At 40.5% G+C, this 27,334-nt stretch overlaps 1 protein-coding gene and 1 long non-coding RNA gene across 2 annotated transcripts in view; one reads left to right on the forward strand and one right to left on the reverse strand.

Annotated features, from left to right (window-relative positions):
* The window catches only part of LOC309959644, a 58,524-nt gene extending 42,111 nt beyond the window's left edge, over positions 1-16,413 (reverse strand). The window contains exons 1-2 of the long non-coding RNA XR_014326090.1: positions 16,269-16,413; positions 15,168-15,231 (exon numbers count right to left, since the gene is read on the reverse strand). This is a non-coding gene — a long non-coding RNA (uncharacterized lncRNA). The remainder of the gene's footprint in view (positions 1-15,167; positions 15,232-16,268) is intronic.
* A 293-nt stretch (positions 16,414-16,706) lies between these two features.
* Positions 16,707-26,401, forward strand: LOC309959605 (THO complex subunit 3). The gene is made up of 6 exons (XM_082835957.1): positions 16,707-16,979; positions 17,779-17,935; positions 19,349-19,553; positions 22,876-23,037; positions 23,157-23,257; positions 25,648-26,401. The coding sequence occupies exons 1-6, from the start codon at positions 16,713-16,715 to the stop codon at positions 25,809-25,811; spliced, it is 1,056 nt and encodes a 351-aa protein (XP_082692083.1). The 5' UTR covers positions 16,707-16,712; the 3' UTR covers positions 25,812-26,401.
* The last annotated feature ends 933 nt before the right edge of the window (positions 26,402-27,334 follow it).

Raw genomic sequence — 27,334 nt, forward strand, 5'->3', positions numbered from 1 at the left:
AAAACTGTAGCTTTGTAGTATAGTCTGGGGTCAGGGAGCCTGATTCCTCCAGCTTCATTTTTCTTTCTCAAGATTGCTTTGGCTATTCGGGGTCTTTTGTGTTTCCATACAAATTGTGAAACTTCTTGTTCTAGTTCTGTAAAAAATGCCATTGGTAGTTTGATAGGGATTGTATTGAATCTGTAGATTGCTTTGGGTAGTAGAGTCATTTTCACAATGTTGATTCTTCCAATCCAAGAACATGGTATATCTCTCCATCTGTTTGTATCATCTTTAATTTCTTTCAACAGTGTCTTATAGTTTTCTGCATACAGGTCTTTTGTCTCTTTAGGTAGGTTTATTCCTAGGTATTTTATTCTTTTTGTTGCAGTGGTAAATGTGATTGTTTCCTTAATTTCTCTATCTGATTTTTTGTTGTTAGTGTATAGGAATGCAAGAGATTTCCGTGCATTAATTTTGTATCCTGCTACTTTACCAAATTCATTGATTAGCTCTAGTACTTTTGTGGTAGCATTTTTAGGATTCCCTATGTATAGTATTATGTCATCTGCAAACAGTGGCAGTTTTACTTCTTCTTTTCTGATTTGGATACCTTTTATTTCTTTTTCTCCTCTGATTGCTATGGCTAAAACTTCCAAAGCTATGTTGAATAATAGTGGTTAGAGTGGGCAAACTTGTCTTGTTCCTGATCTTAGATGAAATGGTTTCAATTTTTCACCATTGAGAACGATATTGGCTGTGGGTTTGTCATATATGGCCTTTATTATGTTGAGGTAGGTTCCTTCTATGCCTACTTTCTGGAGAGTTTTTATCATAACTGGGTGTTGAATTCTGTCGAAAGCTTTTTCTGCATCTATTGAGATGATCATGTGGTTTTTATCCTTCAATTTGTTAATATGGTTTATCACATTGATTGATTTGTGTATACTGAAGAATCCTTGCATTCCTGGGATAAACCCCAATTGATCATGGTGTATGTTCCTTTTAATGTGCTGTTGGATTCTGTTTGCTAGTATTTTTGTTGAGGATTTTTGCATCTATGTTCATCAGTGATATTATCCGGTAGTTTTCTTTTTTTGTGACATGTTTTTATGGTTTTGGTAACAGGGTGATGGTGGCCTTGTAGAATGGGTTTGGGAGTGTTCCTCCCTCTGCTATATTCTGGATGAGTTTGAGAAGCATAAGTGTTATCTCTACTCTAAATGTTTGATGGAATTCACCTGTGAAACCATCTGATCCTGGACTTTTGTTTGTTGGACGAGTTTTAGTCACAGTCTCAATTTCAGTGCTTGTGACTGTTCTGTTTATATTTTCTGTTTTTTCCTGGTTCAGTCTTGGAAGGTTGTCCTTTTCTAAGAATTTGTTCATTTCTTCCAGGTTGTCCATTTTATTGGCATAGAGTTGCTTGTAATAATCTCTCATGATCCTTTGTATTTCTGCAGTGTCAGTTACTTCTCCTTTTTCATTTCTAATTCTGTTGATTTGAGTCTTCCCCTTTTTTTGTTGATGAGTCTGGCTAATGGTGTATCAATTTTGTTTATCTTCTCAAAGAACCATCTTTTAGTTTTATTGATCTTTGCTATTGTTTCCTTCATTTCTTTTTCATTTATTTCTGATCTCATCTTTATGATTTCTTTCCTTCTGCTAACTTTGGGGTTTTTATTTGTTCTTCTTTTTCTAATTGCTTTAGGTGTAAGGTTAGGTTGTTTGTTTGAGATTTTTCTTGTTTTTTGAGGTAGGACTGTATTACTATAAATTTCCTTCTTAGGACTGCTTTTGCTACATCTCATAGGTTTTGTGTCGTCGTGTTTTTATTGTCATTTGCTTCTAGGTATTTTTTGATTTCCTCTTTGATTTCTTCAGTGATCTCTTGGTTATTTAATAGTGTATTGTTTAGCCTCCATGTGTTTGTAATTTTTACAGTTTTTTTTTCCTGTAATTGATATATAGTCTCATAGCATTGCAGTCAGAAAAGACACTTGATACGATTTCAACTTTCTTAAATTTACCGAGGCTTGATTTGTGACCCGGGATATGATCTATTCTGGAGAATGTTCCATGAGCACTTGAGAAGAAAGTGTATTCTGTTGTTTTTGGGTGGAATGCCCTATAACTATCAATTAAGTCCCTCTTGTCTAATGTGTCATTTAAAGCTTGTATTTCCTTATTTATTTTCATTTTGGATGATCTGTCCATTGGTGAAAGTGAGGTGTTAAAACCCCCTACTATTATTGTGTTACTGTCGATTTCCTCTTTTATGACTGTTACCATTTGCCTTATGTATTGAGGTGCTCTTATGTTGGGTGCATAAATATTTACAATTGTTATATCTTCTTCTTGGAATGATCCCTTGATCATTATGCAGTGTAATAGTCTCTATTTTAAAGACTCTTGTAATAGTCTTTATTTTAAAGTCTATTTTGTCTGATATGAGAATTGCTACTCCAGCTTTCTTCTGATTTCCATTTGCATGGAATATCTTTTTACATCCCCTCACTTTCAGTCTGTATGTGTCCCTAGGTCTGAAGTGGGTCTCTTGTAGACAGTATATATACAGGTCTTGTTTTTGTATGCATTCAGCCAGTCTGTGTCTTTTGGTTGGAGCATTTAATCCATTTACATTTAAGGTAATTATTGATATGTATGTTCCTATTACTATTTTCTTAATTGTTTTGGGTTTGTTTTTGTAGGTCTTTTCCTTCTCTTGTGTTTCCTGCCTAGAGAAGTTCCTTTAGCATTTGTTGTAGAGCTGGTTTGGTTGTGCTGAATTCTCTTAGCTTTTGCTTGTCTGTAAAGGTTTTAATTTCTCCGTCAAATCTGAATGAGATCCTTTCTGGGTAGAGTAATCTTGGTTGTAGGTTTTCCCCTTTCATCACTGTAAATATGTCCTGCCACTCCTTTCTGGCTTGCAGCGTTTTTGCTGAAAGATCAGCTGTTAACATTATGGGGATTCCCTTGTATGTTTTTTGTTACTTTTGCCTTGCTTCTTTTAATATTTTTCTTTGTATTTAATTTTTGATAGTTTTATTAATATATTTCTTGGCATGTTTCTCTTTGGATTTATGGGACTCTCTGCACTTCCTGGACTTGATTTACTATTTCCTTTTTCATGTTAGGGAAGTTTTCAACTCTAATCTCTTCAAATATTTTCTCAGACCCCTTTTTTTTTTGTCTTTTTCTTCTGGGATCCCTATAATTGAATGTTGGTGTGTTTAATGTTGTCCCAGAGGTCTCTGAGACTGTCCTCATTTCTTTTCATTCTTTTTACTTTATTCTGCCCTGTGGTATTTATTTCCACTCTTTTATCTTCCAGGTCACTTATCCATTTTTCTGCCTCAGTTATTCTGCTATTGATTCCTTCTAGAGAATTTTTAATTTCACTTATTTTGTTGTTCATCATTGTTTGTTTTCTCTTTAGTTCTTCTAGGTCCTTGTTAAAGTTTCTTGTATTTTCTCCATTCTATTTCCAAGATTTTAGATAATCTTTACTATCATTACTCTCAATTCTTTTTCAGGTAGACTGCCTATTTCCTCTTCATTTGTTTGGTCTGGTGGGTTTTTACCTTGCTCCTTCATCTGCTGCATATTTCTCTGTCTTCTCATTTTGTTTAACTTACCGTGTTTGGGGTCTCCTTTTCGCAGGCTACAGGTTCGTAGTTCCCCTTGTTTTTGGTGTCTGCTCCCAGTGGGTGAGGTTGGTTCTGTGGGTTGTGCAGTCCCCTTCTTGGTGAAGGGGACTGGTGCCTATGTTTTGGAGGGTGGGGCTGGATCTAGTCTTTCTTGTGGGCAAGGCCATGTCTGGAGGTGTGTTTTGGGGTGTCTGTGAACTTAGTATGATTTTAGGCAGCCTCTCTGCTAGTGGGTGGGGTTGTGTTCCTGTTTTGCTAGTTGTTTGGCATGGGGCATCCAGCAATGGAGCTTGCTGGCCATTGGGTGGAGCTGGATCTTAGCGTTGAGATGGAGATCCCTGAGAGAGTGCTCACAGATAGATATTACATGGGGCTAGGAGGTCTCTGGCAGTCCAATGTCCTGAACTCGGCTCTCCCACCTCAGAGGCTCAGGCCTTACACCAGGTCGGAGCACCAAGACCCTGTCAGCCACACGGCTTTTATTCTCTTACTTAAAGACCTCTAAGCTCACATTGGCAGGTTGAGTTCCCAGGGAAGCAGAATGATGCAAAGACCAGCATGTGGGATGTTTACTGGGGAGGATCTTGGAATTAACATCTTTTATTAACCAAGGGCTGGAGTCGTCTGTGCAGACAGACACAGGCACACAGCAGTCTTCTCCCACACAAGCCTGGAATGGCAACAGTGTGCTGCTGCCTCTCATGCCCTTTCTGGTCCCTCACCCCATCCCTGCAGCCTCCTCCAGCTTTGGGGAGCGTCTGCATGTTCTCTCCACGTGTAAGCCCCAGGCAGTTTTGATTTTCTTTCTTTCTTTTTTATTGTTTTGGCATATCCTCTAGCTATTTTCTTTGTGGGTACTGTGGGGATTACATTTAAAATCCTAAAGTTATAACACACTAATTTGAATTTATACCAGTTTATCCTCAATAATATACAAAAACTTTCTCCTTTATCAGCTTTGTTCTCATCCCTTTTAGTTGTTGATGTTACAAAATTACATCTTTATACATCATATGCCCCAAAACATAAACTAATACTTCTTTTAAGTGCATTAGTCTCTTAAATTATGTAGAAAACTCTACGTGGAGTTACAAACGTTACAATATTAGCTTTTAGACTTATAATTTTTCAAAATGTACTAGTCTTAAATCATGTAGAAAACAAAATATGGAGTTGCAAACTGTTACAATAATAGCTTTTATAGTTGCCCATGTATTGACCTTTATTGAGATCTTTATTTCTTCATATGGTTTTGTGTTATTTTCTATTGTTCTTTCCTTTCATCCTGTAGGATTTTCCTGAAAATTTCTTGCAGGGAAGGTCTAGTGGTAACAAATTCTTTCAGCTTTTGCTTATCTAGGAATGTCTTAATTTCTCCACCACTTTCAAGGACAGTTTTACTAGATGTAGGATTCTCTGTTGACAGTTTTTGTTTGTTTTAGCACTTTAAACATATTGGCCCTTTGTCTTCTGGCCTATAAATTTCTGATGAGAAACCTGCTTATAATCTTATTGACAATCCCTTTTATGTGATGAGTTGCTTTTCTCTTGAAGCTTTCAATGATTCTCTTAAAGATTTTTTTAATTTAAGTATAGTTGATTTACAGTGTTCCGTGTACAGCAAAGTGAATCTGTTTCATATATATATGTACTCTTTTTTTAAAAATAAACTTATTTATTTATTTTTGGCTGCATTGGGTCTTTGTTGCTGTGTGCAGGCTTTCTCTAGTTGCGGCGAGCGGGGGCTACCCTTCACTGTGGTGTGCGGGCTTCTCATTGCGGTTGCTTCTTTTGTTGTGGAGCATGGGCTGTAGGTGATCGGGCTTCAGTAGTTGTGGCACACGGGCTCAGCAGCTGTGGCTCGTGGGCTCTAGAGTGCAGACTCTGTAGTTGTGGTGCACGGGCTTAGCTGTTCCACGGCATGTGGGATCTTCCTGGACCAGGGCTCGCACCTGTGTCCCCTGCACTGGCAGGCGGATTCTTAACCACTGTGCCACCAGGGAAGCCCCTATATATGTACTCTTTTTAAGATTGTTTCCATTTATGTTATTACAAGATATTGAATGTAGTTCCCTGTACTATACAGTAGGTCCTTGTTGTTTATCTATTTTATATATGGTAGTGTGTATCTGTTAATCCCAAATTCGTAATTTATCCCTCCCCCACCATTTGTTTTATCCATCCTGGCATTTGAAAGTTTGATTATAATCTATCTCAGTGTGGGTCTCTTTGAGTTCATCTTACTTGGAATTTGTTGAGCTTCTTGGATATTTATCTTTCATCGAATTTGGGAAATTTCCAGTCATTATTTATTCAAATACTTTCTCTGCCCCTTTATCTCTTTCTTCTCCCTCTGGGAACACCCCCCCCCCCAACAACACATATGTTGGTACACTTGATAGTGTCCCACAGGTTCCTCAGGCTCTGTTCATTTTTCTTCAATCTTTTTTCCCCCCCGTTACTCAGAGTTCCAAAACAGTTACATCAGACAGATTCTTCTAGTGCAACTGTTGTCTATGTGGGGAGACAGATTCGTGATTCTTTCTACTCTGCCATCTTCTCAGAATCCTCCCTAAACAGTTCATACAATAAGTAATGAGGTCATTTTTTTGGGTGGGGGGATCTGCTTTAGTTTCCAATATTACCTAGGTAATATGATAGAAATGTAATACCTTTATAATTAAAATTCTAAGCTGCTAAAATCAAGCTCTGTATCCTTTCCTTAGTTTGATTTCCTCACTTCTCTGACCTTTGTAATGAGTCTACCTTGCCCAGGAGACCCAAACCTCTCCCACCCCATAATGGTCTTTTTGATGTGTCAGCTTGGCTAGGCTACAGTCCCCAGTTAGTCAATCAAACACTAATTTAGATATTTCCATGAAAGTATTTTATAGATTTGATCCATAATCAGTTGACTTTAAATAAAAGAGATTATTTTATATAATCTGGGTGGGCCTGAGTCAATCAGTCGAAAGGCCTTTAAGGCAGCACTCAGACTTCCCTGAGGGAACAAATCCCACCTGTGGAAAGTACCTTCAGCCAGTGCCTGAGAGTTCCAGCCTGTCCATTCTGATGGCCTGCTCTATGGATTTCAGACTTGCCTACCTAACCCCCCCAGTGGTATAAAATAATTTCTTGCAATAAATCTCTGTAATATATATCTTTCACTAGTTTGCTTCTCTGGTTAAACTGATACACACCTATACGTTGAAGATTTGCCAGAAGTGACATGCTCCTTCCTGTTTTCTTTTGCAACAGCAGCTTCTCCAAAGTCCCCCACCAACAAAGGACTTATACTTCAAGCCCCCCTCCTTCCTTATCTACTGTTCCTTCACTGTAGGATGTCTCCCTCGGCCCCTGAAAATTCCCTCTACACATCCTGGCATTTCTGGAATTATTATCATTATTATTTTATTTTTTTAGATGTTGGGGGTAGGAGTTTATCAATTAATTAATTTATTTTTGCTGTGTTGGGTCTTCGTTTCTGTGCGAGGGCTATCTCCAGTTGTGGCAAGCGGGGGCCACTCTTCATCGCGGTGCACGGGCCTCTCACTGTTGCGGCCTCTCTTGTTGAGCAGCACAGGCTCCAGACGCGCAGGCTCAGTAGTTGTGGCTCTCGGGCCTAGTTGCTCCGCGGCATGTGGGATGCTCCCAGACCAGGGCTTGAACCCGTGTCCCCTACATTAGCAGGCAGATTCTCAACCACTGTGCCACCAGGGAAGCCCCTGGAATTATTATTTTTGATCTGATTCTGCCCTGAATGACTCAAGTTCCTATGACACCCATATATAAAAACATCCTGAGTTCCGGGAAGATGGCGGAAGAGTAAGACGCGGAGATCACCTTCCTCTCCACAGATACACCAGAAATACATCTACGCGTGGAACAACTCCTACGGAGCACCTACTGAACGCTGGCAGAAGACCTCAGACCTCCCAAAAGGCAAGGAACCCCCCCACGTACCTGGTTAGGGCAAAAGAAAAAACTAAACAGAGACAAAAGAATAGGGACGGGTCCTGCACCAGCGGGAGAGAGCTGTGAAGGAGGAAAAGTGTCCACACACTAGGAGCCCCTTCGCGGGTGGAGACTTCGGGAGGCGGAGTGGGGGAGCTTGGGAGCCGCGGAGGAGAGCACAGCAACAGGGGTGCGGAGGGCAAAGCGGAGAGATTCCAGCGCAGAGGATCGGGCCGACCGGCACTCACCAGCCGAGAGGCTTGTCTGCTCGCCCGCCGGGGCGGGCGGGACTGGGAGCTGAGGCTCCGGCTTTTGTCGGAGCGCCGGGAGAGGACTGAGGTTGGCGGCGTGAACACAGCCTGCAGGGCGTTGGTGCGCCGCGGCTGGCCGGGAGAGAGTCTGGGGAGGGGTCTGGACCTGCCGAAGAGGCAAGAGACTTTTACGTCCCTCTTTGTTTCCTCGTGCACGAGGAGGGGGGATTGGGAACGCTGCTTGGGAGAGCTCCGGAGACGGGCGCGAGCCGCGGCTAAGAGTGCGGAGCCCAGAGACGGACATGGGACGCTAAGGCCGCTGCTGCCGCCGCCAGGAGGCCTGTGTGCGAGCGCAGGTCACTAGCCACACGCCCTTCCGGGGAGCCTGTGCAGCCCGCCGCTGCCGGGGTCCCGGGATCCGGGGACGGCTCCCCCGGGAGAGCGCACGGCGCGCCTCAGGCTGCAGCGTCACGCTGGCCTCTGCCGCTGCAGGCCCGCCCTGCACTCCGTGACCCTCCCTACCCCCCGGCCTGGGTGAGCCAGAGCCTCCGAATCAGTGGCTCCTTTAACCCCATCCTGTCTGAGCAAAGAACAGACGCCCTCCGGCGACCTACACGCACAGGCGGGGCCAAATCCAAAGCTGAGCCCCTGGGAGCTGTGAGAACAAAGAAGAGAAAGGGAAATCTCTTCCAGCAGCCTCAGAAGCAGCGGATTAAAGCTCCACAATCAACTTGATATACCCTGCATCTGTGGAATACCTGAATAGACAACGAATCATCCCAAATTAAGGAGCCCTGTGGATGAAAGGCTCTTGGTGCTGCAGCCAGGACTCAGTGCTGTGCCTCTGAGGTGGGAGAGCCAACTTCAGGACACTGGTCCACAAGAGGCCTCCCAGCTGCACATAATATCAAACAGCAAAAATCTCCGAGAGATCTCCATCTCAACGCCAGCACCCAGCTTCACTCAACGACCAGCAAGCTACAGTGCTGGACATCCTATGCCAAACAACTAGCAAGACAGGAACACAACCCCACCCATTAGCAGAGAGGCTGCCCAAAATCATAATAAGTCTACAGACACCCCAAAACACACCACCAGACGTGGACCTGCCCACCAGAAAGACAAGATCCAGCCTCATACACCAGAACACAGGCACTAGTACCCTCCACCAGGAAGCCTACACAACCCACTGAACCAACCTTAGCCACTGGGGACAGACTCAAAAAACAACAGGAACTACGAACCTTCAGCCTGCAAAAAAAAAAAAAAGGAGACCCCAAACACAGTAAGATAAGCAAAATGAGAAGACAGAAAAACACACAGCAGATGAAGGAGCAAGATAAAAACCCACCAGACCTAACAAATGAAGAGGAAATAGGCAGTCTACCTGAAAAAGAATTCAGAATAATGATAGTAAGGTTGATCCGAAATCTTGGAGATAGAATGGACAATAGAATGGACAAATTGCAAGAATCAGTTAACAAGGACCTAGAAGAACTAAAGATGAAACAAGCAACGATGAACAACACAATAAATGAAATTAAAAGTACTCTAGATGGGATCAATAGCAGAATAACTGAGGCAGAAGAACGGATAAGTGACCTGGAAGATAAAATAGTGGAAATAACTACTGCAGAACAGAATAAAGAAAAAAGAATGAAAAGAACTGAGGACAGTCTCAGAGACCTCTGGGACAACATTAAACGCACCAACATTCGAATTATAGGGGTTCCAGAAGAAGAAGAGAAAAAGAAAGGGACTGAGAAAATATTTGAAGAGATTATAGTTGAAAACTTCCCTAATATGGGAAAGGAAATAGTTAATCAAGTCCAGGAAGCACAGAGAGTCCCATACAGGATAAATCCAAGGAGAAATACGCCAAGACACATATTAATCAAACTGTCAAAAATTAAATACAAAGAAAACATATTAAAAGCAGCAAGGGAAAAACAACAAATAACACACAAGGGAATCCCCATAAGGTTAACAGCTGATTTTTCAGCAGAAACTCTGCAAGCCAGAAGGGAGTAGCAGGACATATTGAAAGTGTTGAAGGAGAAAAACCTGCAACCAAGATTACTCTACCCAGCAAGGATCTCATTCAGATTTGATGGAGAAATTAAAACCTTTACAGACAAGCAAAAGCTGAGAGAGTTCAGCACCACCAAACCAGCTCTACAACAACTGCTAAAGGAACTTCTCTAGGCAAGAAACACAAAAGAAGGAAAGGACCTACAATAACAAACCCAAAACAATGAAGAAAATGGGAATAGGAACACACATATCGATAATTACCTTAAATGTAAATGGACTAAATGCTCCCACCAAAAGACACAGATTGGCTGAATGGATACAAAAACAAGACCCATATATTTGCTGTCTACAAGAGACCCACTTCAGACCTAGAGACACATACAGACTGAAAGTAAGGGGATGGAAAAAGGTATTTCATGCAAGTGGAAACCAAAAGAAAGCTGGAGTAGCAATTCTCATATCAGACAAAATAGACTTTAAAACAAAGACTATTAGAAGAGACAAAGAAGGACACTACATAATGATCAAGGGATCAATCCAAGAGGAAGATATAACAATTGTAAATATTTATGCACCCAACATAGGTGCACCTCAATACATAAGGCAAATACTGACAACCATAAAAGGGGAAATCGACAGTAACACATTCATAGTAGGGGACTTTAACACCCCACTTTCACCAATGGACAGATCATCCAAAATGAAAATAAATAAGGAAACACAAGCTTTAAATGATACATTAAACGAGATGGAGTTAATTGATATTTATAGGACATTCCATCCAAAAACAACAGAATACACATTTTTCTCAAGTGCTCATGGAACATTCTCCAGGATAGATCATATCTTGGGTCACAAATCAAGCCTTGGTAAATTTAAGAAAATTGAAATTGTATCAAGTATCTTTTCTGACCACAACGCCATGAGACTAGATATCAATTACAGGAAAAGATCTGTAAAAAATACAAACACATGGAGGCTAAACAATACACTACTTAATAATGAAGATATCACTGAAGAAATCAAAGAAGAAATCAAAAAATACCTAGAAACAAATGACAATGGAGACACAACGACCCAAAACCTGTGGGATGCAGCAAAAGCAGTTCTAAGGGGGAAGTTTATAGCAATACAAGCCCACCTTAAGAAGCAGGAAGCATCTCGAATAAACAACCTAACCTTGCACCTCAAGCAATTAGAGAAAGAAGAACAAAAAAACCCCAAAGCTAGCAGAAGGAAAGAAATCATAAAAATCAGATCAGAAATAAATGAAAAAGAAATGAAGGAAACAATAGCAAAGATCAATAAAACTAAAAGCTGGTTCTTTGAGAAGATAAACAAAATAGATAAACCACTAGCCAGACTCATCAAGAAAAAAAGGGAGAAGACCCAAATCAATAGAATTAGAAATGAAAAAGGAGAGGTAACAACTGACACTGCAGAAATAAAAGAGATCATGAGAGATTACTACAAGCAACTCTATGCCAATAAAATGGACAATCTGGAAGAAATGGACAAATTCTTAGAGAGGCACAACCTGCCAAGACTGAATCAGGAAGAAATAGAAAATATGAACAGACCAATCACAAGCACTGAAATTGAAACTGTGATTAAAAATCTTCCAACAAAGAAAAGCCCAGGACCAGATGGCTTCACAGGCGAATTCTATCAAACATTTAGAGAAGAGCTAACACCTATCCTTCTCAAACTCTTCCAAAATATAGCAGAGGGAGGAACACTCCCAAACTCCTTCTACGAGGCCACCATCACCTTGATACCAAAACCAGACAAGGATGTCACAAAGAAAGAAAACTACAGGCCAATATCACTGATGAACATAGATGCAAAAATCCTCAACAAAATACTAGCAAACAGAATCCAACAGCACATTAAAAAGATCATACACCATGATCAAGTGGGGTTTATTCCAGGAATGCAAGGATTCTTCAATATACGCAAATCTATCAATGTGATAAACCATATTAACAAACTGAAGGAGAAAAACCATATGATCATCTCAATAGATGCAGAGAAAGCTTTTGACAAAATTCAACACCCATTTATGATAAAAACCCTGCAGAAAGTAGGCATAGAGGGAACTTTCCTCAACATAATAAAGGCCATATATGACAAGCCCACAGCAAACATCATCCTCAATGGTGAAAAACTGAAAGCATTTCCACTAAGATCAGGAACAAGACAAGGTTGCCCACTCTCACCACTCTTATTCAACATAGTTTTGGAAGTTTTAGCCACAGCAATCAGAGAAGAAAAGGAAATAAAAGGAATCCAAATCGGAAAAGAAGAAGTAAAGCTGTCACTGTTTGCAGATGACATGATCCTATACATAGAGAACCCTAAAGATGCTACCAGAAAACTACTAGAGCTAATCAATGAATTTGGTAAAGTGGCAGGATACAAAATTAATGCACAGAAATCTCTGGCATTCCTATATACTAATGATGAAAAATCTGAAAGTGAAATCAAGAAAACACTCCCATTTACCATTGCAACAAAAAGAATAAAATATCTAGGAATAAACCTACCTAAGGAGACAAAAGATCTGTATGCAGAAAATTATAAGACACTGATGAAAGAAATTAAAGATGATACAAATAGATGGAGAGATATACCATGTTCTTGGATTGGAAGAATCAACATTGTGAAAATGACTCTACTACCGAAAGCAATCTATAGATTCAATGCAATCCCTATCAAACTACCACTGGCATTTTTCACAGAACTAGAACAAAAAATTTTGCAATTTGTATGGAAACACAAAAGACCCCGAATAGCCAAAGCAATCTTGAGAACGAAAGAAGGAACTGGAGGAATCAGGCTCCCAGACTTCAGACTATACTACAAAGCTACAGTAATCAAGACGGTATGGTACTGGCACAAAAACAGAAAGATAGATCAATGGAACAGGATAGAAAGCCCAGAGATAAACCCACGCACATATGGTCACCTTATCTTTGACAAAGGAGGCAGAAATGTACAGTGGAGAAAGGACAGCCTATTCAATAAGTGGTGCTGGGAAAACTGGACAGCTACATGTAAAAGTATGAAATTAGATCACTCCCTAACACCGTACACAAAAATAAGCTCAAAATGGATTAAAGACCTAAATGTAAGGCCAGAAACTATCAAACTCTTAGAGGAAAACATAGGCAGAACACTCTATGACATAAATCACAGCAAGGTCCTTTTTGACCCACCTCCTAGAGAAATGGAAATAAAAAGAAGAGTAAACAAATGGGACCTAATGAAACTTAAAAGCTTTTGCGCAGCAAAGGAAACCATAAAGAAGACCAAAAGACAACCCTCAGAATGGGAGAAAATATTTGCAAATGAAGCAACTGACAAAGGATTGATCTCCAAAATTTATAAGCAGCTCATGCAGCTTAATAACAAAAAAACAAACAACCCAATCCAAAAATGGGCAGAAGACCTAAATAGACATTTCTCCAAAGAAGATATACAGAGTGCCAACAAACACATGAAAGAATGCTCAACATCACTAATCATGAGAGAAATGCAAATCAAAACTACAATGAGATATCATCTCACACCAGTCAGAATGGCCATCATCAAAAAATCTAGAAACAATAAATGCTGGAGAGGGTGTGGAGAAAAGGGAACCCTCTTACACTGTTGGTGGGAATGTAAATTGATACAGCCACTGTGGAGAACAGTATGGAGGTTCCTTAAAAAGCTACAAATAGAACTACCATATGACCCAGCAATCCCACTACTGGGCATATACCCTGAGAAAACCATAATTCAAAAAGAGTCATGTACCAAAATGTTCATTGCAGCTCTATTTACAATAGCCCAGAGATGGAAACAACCTAAGTGTCCATCATCGGATGAATGGATAAAGAAGATGTGGCACATATATACAATGGAATATTACTCAGCCATAAAAGAGACGAAATTGAGCTATTTGTAATGAGGTGGATAGACCTAGAGTCTGTCATACAGAGTGAAGTAAGTCAGAAAGAGAGAGACAAATACCGTATGCTAACACATATATATGGAATTTAAAAAAAAAAAAATGTCATGAAAAACCTAGGGGTGAAACAGGAATAAAGACACAGACTTACTAGAGAATGGACTTGAGGCTATGGGGAGGGGGAAGGGTAAATGGTGACAAAGCGATAAAGAGGCATGGACATATATACACTACCAAACGTAAGGTAGATAGCTAGTGGGAAGCAGCCGCATAGCACAGGGAGATCAGCTCGGTGCTTTGTGACCGCCTGGAGGGGTGGGATAGGGAGGGTGGGAGGGAGGGAGATGCAAGCGGGAAGAGATATGGGAATATATGTATATATATAACTGATTCATTTTGTTGTGAAGCTGAAACTAACATACCATTGTAAAGCAATTATACTCCAATAAAGATGTTAAAAAAAAAAAAAAAAAAAAAAAAAACATCCTGCAGAGTCTGAGCAAAGATCAGCTCCAAAAGAGAATTTCTGGGTTGCAGAAGGGACTATAACAATGGTCCATCGACTATATTTTTCAAAAAATGTGAAGATCATAATAGCATGGAAATGCTGGGGAATTTTTATATAGATTCAAGGAGACTAAGGAGACATGATACAGTATAAAATCCTAGACTAGATCTTGTACTGGAGGAAGAAAAATGCTCTAAGGATATTAGTGGGTAAACGGACACAACTGAAATACAGACAGTAGATTAAATTCTATGTTACTGTTCAAATTACCAAAGTTTATAACTATGCTAGGGATAGGAAACAGAATATCCTTATTCTTCGGAAATACTCATTGAAATCTTTAGGTGTAAAGAATAATGATGTATGCAACTTACTCAAACATTTAGGCAAAAGAGTAATACGTGTATGTATAGACACAGCAAATGGAACAAATGCTAAAACCAGGTGAACCTGGGCCATGGGAATAACAGCGCTCTTACTACTCTTGCAACTTTTCCGTAAATTTGTTAGTTTTTCCAAACAAAAAGTTTTTTAAAAAATGGCCCATGCCTCTGTTCCCCTGAATTTTATCTCTTTGAGACTCTCTGACTTCAGTCTCATAGTCCCCAGAAATGTGCTATTACAACTGTCTCAGTGAAGAGCAGTGGGATACACTTATCACAACTGAGGTTCTAACATTTGTGTTTACAGAATATAGAAAAAGAACTCAGGGAAAATGAAATAAAAAACACATAACATACAAAAATACAGAATTAATACAGAAATTCAAAGCATTACATTTATAACCTAGAGGTTTCAGATACTAAGAATCAGAGTGTAGAATTTGAAGTCAGTACCTCTAATACCAGCCATGTGACCTGGAGCAGGACATTTTACCTCTTCTTTCTTCAGTGTCCTTATCTGGGACCAAGAGATATAAATTCTCAGTGTATGTAGGAAAAAAAACATGCGAGCATATGAAGAAGATTCCTGAAAATGAAAGCTAAGGAGGGAAAACTAGATACCAAATAATCTCCCACCCCAAGATCTTAGTGATGTCATCAATATTCTTTGGAGTCTAAAAGCTTTGAAGTCTCCAAGAATTTCTAGTTTTAAAGGGGTAGGGAAGTGAATTGGGGAAAGAAAAGGGCCTCATTTCCTAAGGCCCCTCTCAGAACCTTGTGCTTTATATGTGGACTCACTTAGTATTTAGGACCTTATGACACTCTCCCATGCAGCTGGTGGAAATGTAGATTGTTAGAACTTCTTCAGGTGTTTTGGCAATATTTATTCAAATAAAAAAGTGCATATGTGCACAATGAAGTTTTATAGGGATGTTCACTGCAGTATTGTCCTAAAAGCAAATCATGGACACAAAATGTCCACCAAAGGGATCAGTCAAATAAACTATTATGCATCTATATCATTAAAGACTGTATCCATGAAAAGAATGAGACATATGCATATACTGATATGAAATGATTTCTTACAGGTGTTTACCATAGAAAACAAGTTATGTAAGGAATGCTACCATTTTGAGGGGTGGGGTAGGATACACACACACCTATCTACCTCTCCCAAGGTGCTTATTTACACTTAAACTATCTCTGGAAGGCCACAAAAGAAATTTAACAATATTTTTTGGCACGTATGGGTGTGAAGTGTGGGGAATAGTCTAAAGGGCATGACACAGGCACACATTTACTTTTCACTCTGTATCTTATACATTTTTGCATATATAATCATGTGAATATAGCCCCTTCTAAAAACAAAGAATTTGTATATTTAAAAACATCCCCAAACCCCTCCCCAACACCTCCACCTCTTTCCTCCCCTCCCCTCCCCCTCCCCTCCCCTCCTCCCCCTCCCCTCCCCCCCTCCCCCACCTCCTCTTCCCCCCTACCTCCTCCTCCCCTCCTCCTTCTTCCTCCCGCCCCTACAAACTACTAGCCCTTTACCCGGGACAAGTTCACCAGCTTGTCCTTCTCCAGCAAGAAATTGAGAGCCTTCAGCTCAGAGATGTGGCTGACAGGTGGGGAGCAACCCTAGAAAAAAGGTGTTTCTGACTGACGGCGAACGGAGGTTTAGAAGAATTGCGTTGGTTTATTTCTTCGATTAAACAGGGATACAAATATATATACCAAGTAGTAGGTAAGGGTAAAATAAAGACCCTAAAAACCTCCTAACCGTTATTTGTAAGGAAAACTTAAAGTGGAACCATGACTATTTGAAAAGGCAAAAGCGGGCGCGCGCTGCAGGCTGGGACTTGTAGTCCCTTCTCGTGGTCCACAGTGCGGCTGCGCGGAAGAGTGGTCGCTCTCCCGCGCGCATGCGTGCGGCGGCGGCGGCAGGGCCAACTGCAGTCCCGCAGGGTCAACCCAGCCGGTGTCAGGCAGCTCGGCATGGCGATCCCCGCGGCGTCCATGGGGCCCTCGGCGCTGGGCCAGAGCGGTCCTGGCTCGATGGCTCCCTGGTGCTCAGTGAACAGCGGCCCGACGCGCTACGTGCTCGGGATGCAAGAGCTGTTCCGCGGCCACAGCAAGACGCGCGAGTTCCCGGCCCACAGCGCCAAGGTGCACTCGGTGGCCTGGAGCTGCGACGGGCGTCGCCTGGCCTCGGGGTCCTTTGACAAGACGGCCAGCGTCTTCCTGCTGGAGAAGGACCGGTTGGTGAGCCGCTAGGACCCGGCCCAGGCTAGGGAGAAGGACTGTGGTAAAGCGAGGTGTGGTGGCAAGGAGAGAACGGGGGTGAGGAGTGTGGAGGTGAGGAAAGGGGAGGAGGGTGAAGGGGTGTGGAGACGAGGGGCGTGTGTGATGCGAGACAGAGGAGTATGAGGGTGAGGAGGGGGTGAACGGGCTGGGGTGGTAGGGGGTGAAGATGGGGATGCTGGAGAGGAGGACTGGTGGTTAGGGAAGGTGGCCGTGTGTAGGGAGTGTAGTAGTAAGGAGGTGCGAAGATAAGCGGGGAGTCGCGGTGCGGGGATAGTGAAGACCGGGGGTGAGGAGGATGGATGGATGGGCGGTGAGGAGGATGGTGGGGGTGTGGGAGAGTGGTGGGGGGAATTGTGTGGTGGTGAGGGGTGGCTAGGGGCAGTGGTGGTGGGCTCACTGTGGTGGTAAGGAGGGCCTCTCTGAAAATGATAGGGCCTCCATGGCAATGAGCAGGTGGGTTGGGACCCCTTGGTGGCAGAGTAAGGGCAGAAAACCAGAAAGAAGGAGGAAGCCCAGGGAGAGCAAAAGAGTAAGGGCATTGATGTGGAACCCATCCTCAGAACAGTTCAGACTGATTGGGGAGGAAGGGAGGGAGGATATTGGAAGGAGTTTGGGGGAAGAGGCTTGGAAGGATTCGACTCTCTAATTACCCAAACTTTTGTTGGTCACAAGATAGCTCTGTTTAAATAAGGTTGAGAAGTTACATGGGGAGGCAGGTACATATGGGTGAAGTGACATCTGTATTCTGTTCTTTCAGGTTAAAGAAAACAATTATCGGGGACATGGGGATAGTGTGGACCAGCTCTGTTGGCATCCAAGTAATCCTGATCTCTTTGTCACTGCATCTGGTGACAAAACCATTCGCATCTGGGATGTGAGGACTACAAAATGCATTGCCACTGTGAACACTAAAGGTGACTATTCAGATAGTGGGCAGTAGGAAGATAAGCTACTTATAGTCATTCAACAAGCATTTTGCAAGTATCTTCTCTGTGCATGACCCTGTAGGTATAGGACATCCTGAGCTGAATAAGACAGTTTCCAGCTCCAAGGATATTAGGGTTTAGTGCAAAGAGAGAGACATATGTATTAAAAAAACACTAACGTAATATGACATGGTCATCCTGTAACAGAGAAGTCTACAAAGTGGATACCCAGAATGGAAATGCTTAAGTCTGCCTGGGGGAGATAGGGAGGGCCTCACAGAATTTGAGCAAACTCTTAGGGTAGCCATATAGATTTAGTGGTCAGGGTACATTGGGTGAGCAGCTCTAGCAGGGAAGAGCATGTGCAAAGGAATGGAGAATTTGGGAAACTGCTGATAGGCTAGAATGGCTGATCTTGGAATAAATGGCTTTGATGGTCTGGGAGAAAATGACCTGGAAGTTGTGCAGTACATTTGCAGACTGCTTTTCACCATGTATTACCTTATAAACATTGAGGCCCTTTATTAAATTTTATTGACTAAGATGTTATTGATTATAAGATGCATCAGTATCTTATGGACCATTAGGAAAGAAAATAAAGTTTTATTTATCATATAGTCATGATACACCGAAAGTTTTGAGATGTATCCTGATGCATTCTAAGATACATTATAGGTAATAAAGTGTGAAAAAATATGCATCTTAGAATCAGTAAAGTTGATGAAATTTTTGATTGATGTATTCAATGTGGGCTACTGGACTTTGTTGGCAAGACTTGTACCTGGAGGTGGAATGATGTGGTTTCCCCAACTAGACAACTGGTGATATGTGAGTGATTTAGGTGGTATATGGATGAACATTAGAAACTGATTGCGTATATATTTTAATGCCTACTAGAAAAAAAGAACTAGCCCATAGAATTTATTGCTAAAGTAAAGCTATTTAAGTAAAAATTTGGGGGGTCAATTTTAATAAAAATCTTGAGTGAAGAAAAGTATAGCTGTTACATGGATAGTACAAAAATTGTGAAAATGGCATGTGAATGACTGGAGTTTGGGAAGTGCTGGTGTAAGAGAGTTAGAGGCTTTGGTGTCAAGTCTGGGTTTAGATCTTGGCTCTGTTACTTCACAGCTTTGACACTTTGGCTCATTTCTCTTCCATTTTTTCTTCTGTAAAATGGGGGTAAAAAGTGTCCCTTAAAGAAACGTGAGAACTAAAGGGGGACATTTGTAGATGAATGTGCTGGACTCCCAGTTGATCTGTAAATGGTAGTTCCCTTCTGTTGACGAGGACCTTAGTGAATGAGCTCTGGCAATAGCTCTAGTTTTTCTATGATAACAAAATAAACTTCTGGAGGATTATGGACTAACATTATCTTGCTGATTGTATTTGGGTTCCCAGGGGAAAACATCAATATCTGCTGGAGTCCCGATGGACAGACCATTGCTGTAGGCAACAAGGATGATGTGGTGACGTTCATTGATGCCAAGACACACCGTTCCAAAGCGGAGGAGCAGTTCAAGTTTGAGGTCAATGAAATCTCCTGGAACAATGACAATAACATGTTCTTCCTGACAAATGGCAATGGTTGTATCAACATACTCAGGTGAGGGGTTCTAGCTGAAGGGACTGTCATATCTTTGCACTGGGTGCTGTGGTGGATACCAAGGTGAATTAGATGTGAGTCTATTCTGAAGGACCCAAAAGGACTAATACAGTTGACCTTTGAACAACACGTATTTGAACTGCTCAGGTCCACTTATATGTGGATTTTTTCAAGAGCAAATATTACAGTCCTACCTGATCCGGGGTTGGTTGAATCTGGGATGTGGAACCTCGGATACAGAGGAACCGTGTATACAGAGGACCAACTAAGTTATGTGTAGATTTTTGACTGTGCAGAGAATTGGCACCCCTAACCTTCTTGTTCAAGGTTCAACTGTAGTAATAAAGAATTCTAACCTCTCTTGAGCACCTTTGAACTAGGCACCTTATATTTTACTGAGTCCTCAGAGAAATCCTAGGGAGTCGATGGTGTGCTTCCCATTTCACAGATGAGGATCAGGGACTCAGAGTCACTAGTCAGCTAGTGAGCACTAGAACTGGATGCACTTGGAATTATAGCTAATTAGTACCCTTAAAGTCTCCACTTAAATGTCACTTCCCCTCCAGGGAAGCCATCTTCACCCCCAAGGTTAGAAACTTATTTTGTGTACTTCCTGTTGGAAGCATTTCTCATTCTACATTATAATTGCATGTTTATTTCTCTGTATCTTCCATTAGACTGTAAACTCCATGAAGGCAGGGACTGTATTTAACTTGTTTACTGTTAAATCCCTAGTGCCTAGCCCAGTATCTGCTACACAAAATTAGGATCTCAGTGAATATTCTCTAAATGAATGAAACTGTGGAATTGAAATTGAGATCTGTCTGATTCTGTTCTTTCTGTTATCTTGGGTGAGCAATGCAAGGCAGAGTGAAATAGGCTCTGTGTGAGAGGCTGGGAGTTTGCTGTAGAATCCCAAGGAAAGAAACTTATATTGATTGTGGCAGTTGGGGGTTGAAGGAGGCAGCTTCTGAGCTTGACCTTGAAAGATTAGTTGAATTTTAAGAATCAGCAAAAGGGAACTGCACAATGGACAAAACAAGTGATAATTAGCATGATTTATTTAGAGAGTAGTTGGTAGATCAGGGTTGCTGGGAGTGGTGGCAGATAAGGTGTCTGAAGAGAGACGTCCTGAAACGGGAAGATAAAGCTGAAGTATAATTTGAGACCAGGTTATTTGGGTCTGGAATTCTATGCATAGCAATTTGAGCTTTATTCTGTAGGCAGTGTTTTTTGCTGTTGTTTTTTTTAAGCTTTTTATTAGAAAATAAAACAGATACAGAAAACCATGAAATATAAATGTGTAGCTTAATGAACTATTATATACTTAACACCTGTATAACTCCACCAGGTCAAGAAATAGTACTTTGCTGGCCACCTCAGAAGTCTTGCCATGGGCTTTGTCCTTCCTAATCAAAACTCCCTCCCGCAAAAACAGTCTTGATTTTTATATTTCTTTGTAGTTTTAGCTACCAAGTGTGCATCTCTAGATACTCTAATTTTGCCCACTTAAAAACGTTTGATATGCCTTTTAAGTCAGCTAAACGGAGTCCCCCTCCATCCCTTTCTTTTACTTAGAACTTAGCTGTTGAAAAAGCAGGCTGTTAACCTGTGGAGCTTGTCCCAGTCTGGATTTTGCTGATTCCAAATGCTTGCTTATTTGTTGGAATTTAAGAGACATTTCCTCTAATCTGTTTGGTTACCCAGGAATATAGTTCATTTAGAGAAAGCAGGATAAATGGTTGATTCTTTCCCTTTGTCATTAGGTAATGAGTTAGTTCTCTATCACCTCCAAAGATGATCACCTAGGGTTTTTTAAATAAAAAAGAATCATTATGGACTCATGGATTTAAGCATGGTAGAAGTGTTTCAGTCTATCGTAATCATTATCCTTATTGAAGCTCAAATTATCTTATTTTTGGCAAATGGGATCCTCTTCAAGTTGGTTCCTGAGTCGTTTTTTCTTTTTTTTTTTTTTTGACATAATCCTATTAGTCTTCAGTTTCTTGCTCTCTGGTATGACAAGATATGCCAGGTTCGTCTTGTGTTTTTCCTGCCTCAAATCTTTAATCAGAAAATTCTGAGAATTCCTGGATTCTTCTACTAGAAAATAATATTGGAGCTAGGAATGTCCATATTGTTGGGTTGACTGTTTATAGACCTTTCCAGTGGACAGAGCTAAGAAGTATATGTATTGTATATACCTTAAAGATAAAATACTTTGTGAATTCATACTGATAACTTCCAGTTAAAATCTCTTTCCTTCCAAACTGAGTGTTCTGGTTCTCAGAGATGCAGGGGATTATAGAATTTGAATATCCCATGGTTGCTTATTACCTTCATCCCTTGTTACACATACAGATATTTCAGAGTAGCAATACTACTACCACCACCACCAATATGATTGCTTAAAATAGTAAATTTTGCTTTTTGAATATGCTTTCCTCATTCTTCCTCCATTAAAAAAAATAGTCAATACTATATATTGTCAGATTATACAGCTATTACATATTATACCTTAAACATATATAATTTCCACAAGAAACTACGTATTTAATGCTCATTACCAGCCTGGTAAGTCTGGTACATCTCTAGTCACTGATTGTCAAAACTCACTTTCCAGTTTTGATTCCTCAGGAAGAGCTCAGGGGAACAAGATTCCCTGAGTTCATACTTATTATAGCTTATATACTTCTAAAATTTTAAGATACTTTATGGGGCTTTCCTGGTGGCGCAGTGGTTGAGAGTCCGCCTGCCCATGCAGGGGACACGGGTTTGTGCCCCTGTCCGGGAAGAACCCGGAGCGGCTGGGCCCGTGAGCCATGGCCGCTGAGCCTGTGCGTCCGGAGCCTGTGCTCCTCAATGGGAGAGGCCACAACAGTGAGAGGCCCGCGTACCGCAAAGAAAAAAAAGATACTTTATTATATTGTGCTTATTATTTGAACTTTTTATAATTAATAGTTTTGCTAGATATAAACATTTCAATTCATATATTCTTGCTGGTGTATCTTAAGTATGTTACTCCATTTTCTTTTCGCATAAAGTGTTACTGTCAAAAAGTCTGATGACAATCTAATTTAAAGTCCAGTAATTTTACTACTATACGTCTTCTTGTTGGTTAGTCTGGGTTCATATTCTCAGGTATGTGGTGTTTCAGTGTATTGTTTGACATCTTTTTATTTCAGGAAAGTTGTTTTGAAATTCCAGTCTGTGATATTTGTTCTGTTGTCTTACTTCCATTTTCTTCTTAGTGTCTCCTCTTACCGTCTTAGTACCACGGTCCTCTTCCCCCTGTTTGATTGCTGTTTGTTTTGTTTCTCAGCTACCCAGAGCTGAAGCCTGTGCAGTCTATCAACGCCCATCCATCCAACTGCATCTGTATCAAGTTTGACCCCATGGGGAAGTATTTTGCCACAGGAAGCGCAGATGCTTTGGTCAGCCTCTGGGATGTAGACGAGTTAGTGTGCGTTCGGTGCTTTTCCAGGTAAGCAACTCTGCCAGCACTTTCCTTGTTGGATAAATTTGTTTTATGTCATGTTGGGTGAAACTGGGCCCTCCTCTCACTGGGTTATTTTAATGTCTCCTCTGTCTACTCTGTTACAGGCTGGATTGGCCTGTGAGGACCCTCAGTTTTAGCCATGATGGGAAAATGCTGGCATCGGCATCGGAAGATCATTTCATCGACATTGCTGAAGTAGAGACAGGTAACTATAATGAGACTCCTCTGTCTTTCATTTCTGGCCATCAGGCCTTCTCCTGTCATGTGTTTTCATCTCTGCTCATTACTACTTGGCCAGCATTAGTATAAATGGGTATTAGCATAAATGCCAGCATTAGCACAAACTCCTTAAGGCAAGTTTGTTTATTATGACTATTGTAGTCAGGTAATGGAGGGAGCAAAGAGTTAGGAAAGAAAGGGGCAGGTCTGAAAGAGAGTGATTAAAGAAAATATTTTACATTTTATTCAGTTTTAATTCTTCCATTATAACAAAATTTTTAAAATACAGAAAGGGAAAAGAATGAATGAATAAATGGATGGATGGATGAATGAGTGAATGATCCCACCATTTAAATACAACCTCTTTTAGCATTGCAGGATATTTCTATCTTTTGCCTGTATGTGGACTTAAAAAAAATATATACATTTTATAATTTAAGAAATTATTAAAATAGATGTGATTTGTTTTAAAAAGCAACAAAACAGAACTTGAAAATAGAAAAATGAGAGGTGAGTATTCATTTTACAAAAGAATTTCTCCAGATTTATTTTTTAATGTAGCTTTATTGTTTTTGGAAATACATGATACTTTATTAAAAGAATTCAAACTATAGAAAACTTCAAAGAAAGTAAAAAGCTTGACATTCCACGATTTAAAGAGTGCCACTCTTGATAGCATTTTGGTGAGCATTGTCCAGCCATCCAGACATGCAGCTCCTTCATGTCCCCTCGTGTTCATGTGATGCAGGCATGCTCTCCTGCTGCTCTGGGGCCCTCCCTCCTCACCTGCAGGATCTTACAACTTCTTACATGGCGATGGCTGTTGAGCTCTACTGCTGTTTTTAATGGGGTTTAGAATTCCGTTGGCTATATCAGTATATACCTAAGCTGCCCCACTCTTAGATGGCTTCTGGTCTTTACACCATTATAAATGATTCTTTGATGAATATCATTTTACTTATGTAGTAATCCTTTTGGGTAAAATTGGGATTGCTGAGTCCAAACTGCTCACATCTTGTCAGGAACCAAACTTCCTTACAGAAGAGTTATTGCAGTGTTTACTCGCAGCAGCAACGCGTGCATGGAGTTAAAGGCCAAAAGGGAAATGGAAGGGGAGTAGCAGCCTCCGACACCATTTTTTATGTCTGTGTAACACAGAAATTTGCTCAGACGTGTGGCTATAGATTGCCAGATCCTAGCATTATGAAGAGTGGTTAACTGTCCCTGAAATAGATTACTTAAAAAAAAAACAGCAACTATATACAAAGCAGAAACAGACTCACAGACATAGAAAACAAACTTATGGTTTACTAAAGGGGAAAGGGAGTGGGGGGAGGGATAAATTAGGAGTATGGGATTAACAGATACAAACTACTCTATGTAAAATAAATAAGCAACAAGGATTCACTATATACTGCAGGGAACTATATTCAATATCTTGTAATAACCTGTAATGGAAAGTGATCTGAAAAAAAAAGAAAAAAAACAAATCAAAACTAAATCACTTTGCTGTACATGCTCTACACCTGAAACTAACACAGTATTGTAAATCAACTATACTTCAATAAAAAAATCTTCTTTATACACATACACACACATATCTATATGCATATGTGTGTGTGTATATATATATATAAACAGCTTTATTCAAATACAATTCACATACCATATAGTTGACCAGTTTGAAGTGTATAATTCAGTGTATCATGCATTTTTAAATCAGCACCACACTGTGAACATTTTACTACATTAATCTTAACTCTAAGGTTGAAAAAATGTTAAGCAGGACTAAAAAAAATGGCTTTGGAAAAATTATGTTTAATTTCCACAAGTAGGAAGAAAAATTTTTGGAAAAAGAAATCTATTTGCAAGTCATTGTGGTTTAGTAGAAAGATCTGTGGCTTTGGAAACAGGCTGACTTCCTGTGCTGACTCTGCTGTTTCCCTTTTTATTTCCCCTGCTGCTGCTTTGAGGTGTGACTTAACTGTTCAATCACCTGTTTCTTTATAAAATGGGGTTTAAAATCATTACTTGCCTTGCTGGATTGTCATTATACTTTATTAAGATAAAGTATAATCCATCTGATTCATAAGGGGTGCTCAACAAACAGCTGCTGTTGCTGTTTTTTCAGGAAGGGTAGAATCGGGTTCAGAGCACAGGCTCTTAAGTTAACTGGCCTGCGTTCACATCCTGCTCTGCCACCCACTGCCTTGTGACCCCTCTGCGCCTCAGTGTTCTCTGCAAAATGGGGTAGTAATTGTACTTATCCTATAGGGTTATTAAGCAGATTAAATGATTTAATGTAGGTAAGTGCTTAATGAGTATAATCTCGTATTATTAATGTATTGATTGGTTTCTCTATATTGATTTTTATAGGAGACAAGCTGTGGGAGGTACAGTGTGAGTCCCCCACCTTCACCGTGGCTTGGCACCCCAAAAGGCCTCTACTGGCATTTGCCTGTGATGACAAAGATGGCAAATATGACAGCAGTCGGGAAGCTGGAACTGTGAAACTTTTTGGGCTTCCTAATGATTCCTGATAGGGGGACCTGATGTATGGAGAAGGCCCAGGCAGAGGCAGGCTTCCATTGTATAGTTAGTTTGGTCTGTTCTCTTGGAGTTGGTGGGCACCTAAAGTATTTATAAATTGGTATAAATTATACAAGTCTTTTATCAGGCTGCCCATTCCAGTCTCCTTCGTATTTGTTATGGTAGCTGTTCCCGTTCCTTGCCCCCTGCAGGAGGGCTCTGCAGTGATGACACCAGCATACCTTGTCCTGTCTTTCTGCTTTTGGGGATATGGTGGACTTTGTTGGGCTTGCTTCTGCTTGCCACCTAGTTTGAAGGGGTGGGTGAGGAAGGGTGAGACGGGGATGGAGATTTTTTATAATAAAAAAGAAATACATTTACTGTTGAGAATTGAGCATTTAATAAAACTGACTTTTTAATTATGGGACTTCTAGGACTTTAAAAATTATGGTAACATTATCATTATTATTTTCTTATGTTTTTTTAAATTTTATTTTATTTTTTTATTAATTTAATTTTTATTTATTTTTTTGTTATCCATTTTATACATATTGGTGTATACATGTCAATCCCAATCTCCCAATTCATCACAAGACGACCACCCCCCGCCAGTTTCCCCCCTTGGTGTCCATACATTTGTTCTCTACATCTTTGTCTCAATTTCTGCCCTGCAAACCAGTTCATCTGTACCATTTTTCTAGGTTCCACATATATATGTTAATATACAATATGAGTTTTTCTCTTTCTGACTTACTTCACTCTGTATGACAGTCTCTAGATCCATCCACGTCTCTACAAATAACCCAATTTCATTCCTTTTTATGGCTGAGTAATATTCCATTGTATATATGTACCACATCTTCTTTATCCATTCGTCTTGTCGATGGGCATTTAGGTTGCTTCCATGTCCTGGCTATTGTAAATAGTGCTGCAATGAACATTGGGGTGCATGTGTCTTTTTGAATTATGGTTTTCTCTGGGTATATGCCCAGGAGTGGGATTACTGGGTTGTATGGTAGTTCTATTTTTAGTTTTTTAAGGAGACTCCATATTGTTCTCCATAGTGGCTGTATCAATTTACATTCCCACCAACAGTTCAAGATGCTTCCCTTTTCTCCACACCCTCTCCAGCATTTGTTGTTTTTAGATTTTCAGATGATGCCCATTCTAACTGGTGTGAGGTGATACCTCATTGTAGTTTTGATTTGCATTTCTCCAGTAATTAGTGATGTTGAGCAGCTTTTCATGTGCCTCTTGGCCATCTGTATGTCTTCTTTGGAGAAGTGTCTATTTAGGTCTTCTGCCCATTTTTGGATAGGGTTGTTTTTTTTTTTTAATATTGAGCTGCATGGGCTGTTTATATATTTTGGAGATTAATCCTTTGTCCATTGGTTCGTTTGCAAATATTTTCTCCCATTCTGAGGGTTGTCTTTTCATCTTGTTTATGGTTTCCTTTCCTGTGCAAAAGCTTTTAAGTTTCATGAGGTCCCATTTGTTTATTTTTGTTTTTATTTCCATTACTCTAGGAGGTGGG

The sequence above is a fragment of the Leucopleurus acutus genome (assembly GCF_964270905.1).
Source record: "Leucopleurus acutus genome assembly, chromosome: 3".
NCBI classification, from domain to species: Eukaryota; Metazoa; Chordata; class Mammalia; order Artiodactyla; family Delphinidae; genus Leucopleurus; species Leucopleurus acutus.

What these genes read in the sequence shown, in the direction of transcription:
- LOC309959605 (XM_082835957.1), top strand. Translation starts at nt 16,713, where the DNA reads ATGGCGATCCCCGCGGCGTCCATGGGGCCCTCGGCGCTGGGCCAGAGC. An exon ending in TGCTGGAGAAGGACCGGTTG is followed by an intron (nt 16,980 to 17,778) that starts GTGAGCCGCTAG and finishes CTGTTCTTTCAG; the next exon opens with GTTAAAGAAAACAATTATCG. An exon ending in GGTTGTATCAACATACTCAG is followed by an intron (nt 19,554 to 22,875) that starts GTGAGGGGTTCT and finishes TTTGTTTCTCAG; the next exon opens with CTACCCAGAGCTGAAGCCTG.